Source organism: Ornithodoros turicata, chromosome 1 (assembly GCF_037126465.1).
Source record: "Ornithodoros turicata isolate Travis chromosome 1, ASM3712646v1, whole genome shotgun sequence".
In the NCBI taxonomy this organism is placed as follows: domain Eukaryota; kingdom Metazoa; phylum Arthropoda; class Arachnida; order Ixodida; family Argasidae; genus Ornithodoros; species Ornithodoros turicata.
In genome coordinates, this window is record NC_088201.1 from 223,219,288 (window position 1) to 223,222,316 (window position 3,029).

The following is a 3,029-nucleotide window of genomic DNA, read 5'->3' on the forward strand; positions in this document are numbered from 1 at the left end:
GCTACCATGACCGTTAGTCATTATCATATTATCTACAGCTATTGCCATTGTAATAGGAAATGAAAATTGTGATGGGCTGGGGTAAATACAATATCCGCTTTGTGTTCTGGTAAACAACAACAAGGACAAAACAAAAAACGTGACGTTGCCTTTGTAAGTTCCGGATTTCAACCCAGAAAATACGATTTCTCGCGCCTGATAATTGCACTCTCAAAACCGAACCTCACTGGACAGCACGCTCTTACCCAACCACCATTCCGAATGGCATCGTTCAGCCCTCTGATTGGTGAAAAACGGCAGGCGTAGACCTTTTTTGTGACGCGTGTGGGGTTATGGCAATTGTCACAAAGAGTTGTATGTCCCGCGCATTCTACAAATCAGGACTGATAATGTTCTCATTCTGGGCAAAGGTTGACTTTCACCATGCCCTGTGGTGAAGTTCAGTTTTAAGTGGAACACCCGCCTTCTGCAGAGGCGGGTCTTGCTCTTAAAACACTTTAAAACTTTGCCCTTCCGGACGAATTCATGCACCCGCTACGCATCTCCACGCTTCATCCTCTACCCTTCCTCTGTTACGGCGAGGTGACCCCGCCCTTACTCCCCCCCTCTCTCTTTTAAAACTGTATGATGAAAGTGTTCATACGCGAAGGCAAAACGTCGCGGAAGACACAGTTGGCCCTATAGCTTAATAGTAGATTTATAACCATGTTTTTGTCACACGATATGTGAAGCACCCTGTATACGTCAACAAAAACTCTGACGAAACACAGTTCCCCCTGAAGTCGGCCCAGGACGCATAATAACCCCCCCCCGTCCTCCACTTCTTCCAAACTATCCCGTCTCAATATCTCCATGTCTGTACGCCGCTCCTAGCCATAGTTGCTTCGTGGCGCTAACACGGAATAAAAAACAAAAAAAAAACAAGTAGGCACTTAATGAATGTGCGAAACATGTTGATTTATTAATGACTTATTTTGTACATGTGCGACTCGATGATGACTCAGCAAAACGCAATCGTTCTTTAGTACCACAAGCAAAACTAAAACATAGAACTGCATATCGTTCCCGGAACGCATGGAAACATGACTTGTTACACATAAGACTCACACTCATTCACTCATTCCACACTACACTCGAGCGTTGTGCCCTACCATCCCTTGCCGTATCCTCCGGCAGCGCCATAACCGCCCTTAAGACCACCTCCGAGGCCGTAACCGCCGCCAAGTCCATAGCCGCCGAGTCCTCCGAGTCCCGCACCGAAACCGAGGCCAGCGCCGCCAAGACCACCAGCGCCTCCGAATCCGCCGGCCTGGCTGAAGACAACTGGCCTCACATTGTGGGACACAGTGGTCACGGGAGCCCTGACGTAGTTGACCACCTGGCGAGTGACATGGTGCTGCTGGACGACTGGTTGCCTGACGACGGAGACGGTGGCAACTCCTTCAGATATAGCTGGGCCGACGCCAAGGAGGCGTGGAGCGCTGGCCACGCCACCGCCGGCGAGGGTGCCACCAACTCCGACACCTACTCCAGCACCGAGTCCAGCAGCAAGGCCGAGGCCAGCGGCGCCCCCGAGTCCTGCTCCGAATCCAAGACCACCGGCGCCTAGACCGGCTCCGAATCCGAGACCACCAGCGCCTAGACCGGCTCCAAACCCAAGGCCGCCACCGTAACCTAGGCCGGCTCCGTAGCCGAGACCGCCACCATAACCCAAGCCAGATCCGTAGCCGAGACCGTGACCTCCTGCAGAAACACAGGCCACAAGGGCGCTGAGAGCAGCAACCTGGAAAGGAGCAATGTCATCCATGTTGAAACTGAGCATGAAACAAGAAGGTGCGCGAAATGGGGAAAGGCGAGAGGAGGTGAAATCGGTCTGATGTCGACGTCAGGCAAAATGTGCACAAAAGTGGCAAGAAGTAAGAGCTTTATGGTGTTACGAATGACACGTTTCATGTATTTGGTTGATTGAAATGAGTTGATTTCATTTTAGTGCACTTTATTACGTCTAATTTCGTTTAGTTACTTCGGAAATGTACGGCACAATCCCCCTTTCAGAGTATGTACGAATGTCCATTAACTGAGTCAAGCGACCGTACGCAAGGTGATATATGCTGTTTCTTCTTTCTGCAATGAGGCAAACCAAGGAATATACTTTGTTCAGTGCTCGAGTTTTCAACCATGCAAATAGTATTCATTTCAAAATATCCCCTAGCTTCCGCGGCTACACAGCCTCACTCTTGGGCGAATATATTTTAACGACAACGGTGATGTGCCAGGTCAGGCCATTCCTCCTCATAAAACATTATCATCTAAACGCCGCGCTGCCCATATCAGTATCGTGCAGCTTACTATTTAAGAAAGAAGAAAAAGAGGAGCCACCCAACGGGTGTGTGTGTGTGTTGGGGGGGAGGGGGGGCTCCCCGAAAGGAGAGAGTAGCGTGAGGCAAGTGGCGTAAGGATAGGAGATGAGCTGTAGCCTCTCTGGAGCAACGTGGAGGATCACGCTACCTGAGTAGACCAATGAGGTCGTTTTGCGCACTCCACTTTGCCCCGCTATTGCAACACATCTCCAAGTACTCCGCAACTATGCTTTGCATAGACATCTATGCAACCGAAACCGGAGAGCGAGTGCTGACGTCACGGGAGTGGGCCCCAATACCGGCTTCCCTCTCGGCGAGATAGGGCTCATCCTCGCTCTCCTTCCTTCATGCACCTTACCTCCGTGTGCTCGCCCCGCAATTGATGATCCCTACAACCTACTCGTCTAAGAGAGATCATCTGAACAAATAACCGAGAGACACCCGAGAGAGTGTCCTGTGTCTCTCGGTTATTCGTTCCTCCATCATCATGCACCAGTTAGACTGCGCCCTATCTCTTTTATAGAGGTCATCTGATTCCTGAAGGGCGCTGTCGTGTATCACCTTCGGTTGCAGTTTCCCGCGCACAACGGCGCGGTGGGGTGTTTTCGAAAAGCTCTTGGGTGTCCCGATTAAGCCGCGAGCAGTGCGGCCAAATAACGCAGAATTGTT

The 3,029-nt window shown here is 50.9% G+C and overlaps 1 protein-coding gene across 1 annotated transcript; it reads right to left on the reverse strand.

Annotated features, from left to right (window-relative positions):
- Positions 1–1,147: 1,147 nt before the first annotated feature.
- On the reverse strand, positions 1,148–1,807 carry LOC135395155 (uncharacterized). Its single transcript, XM_064626402.1, has one exon. It carries the CDS (start codon positions 1,805–1,807, stop codon positions 1,148–1,150), a length of 660 nt encoding a protein of 219 aa, XP_064482472.1.
- Positions 1,808–3,029: the final 1,222 nt, after the last annotated feature.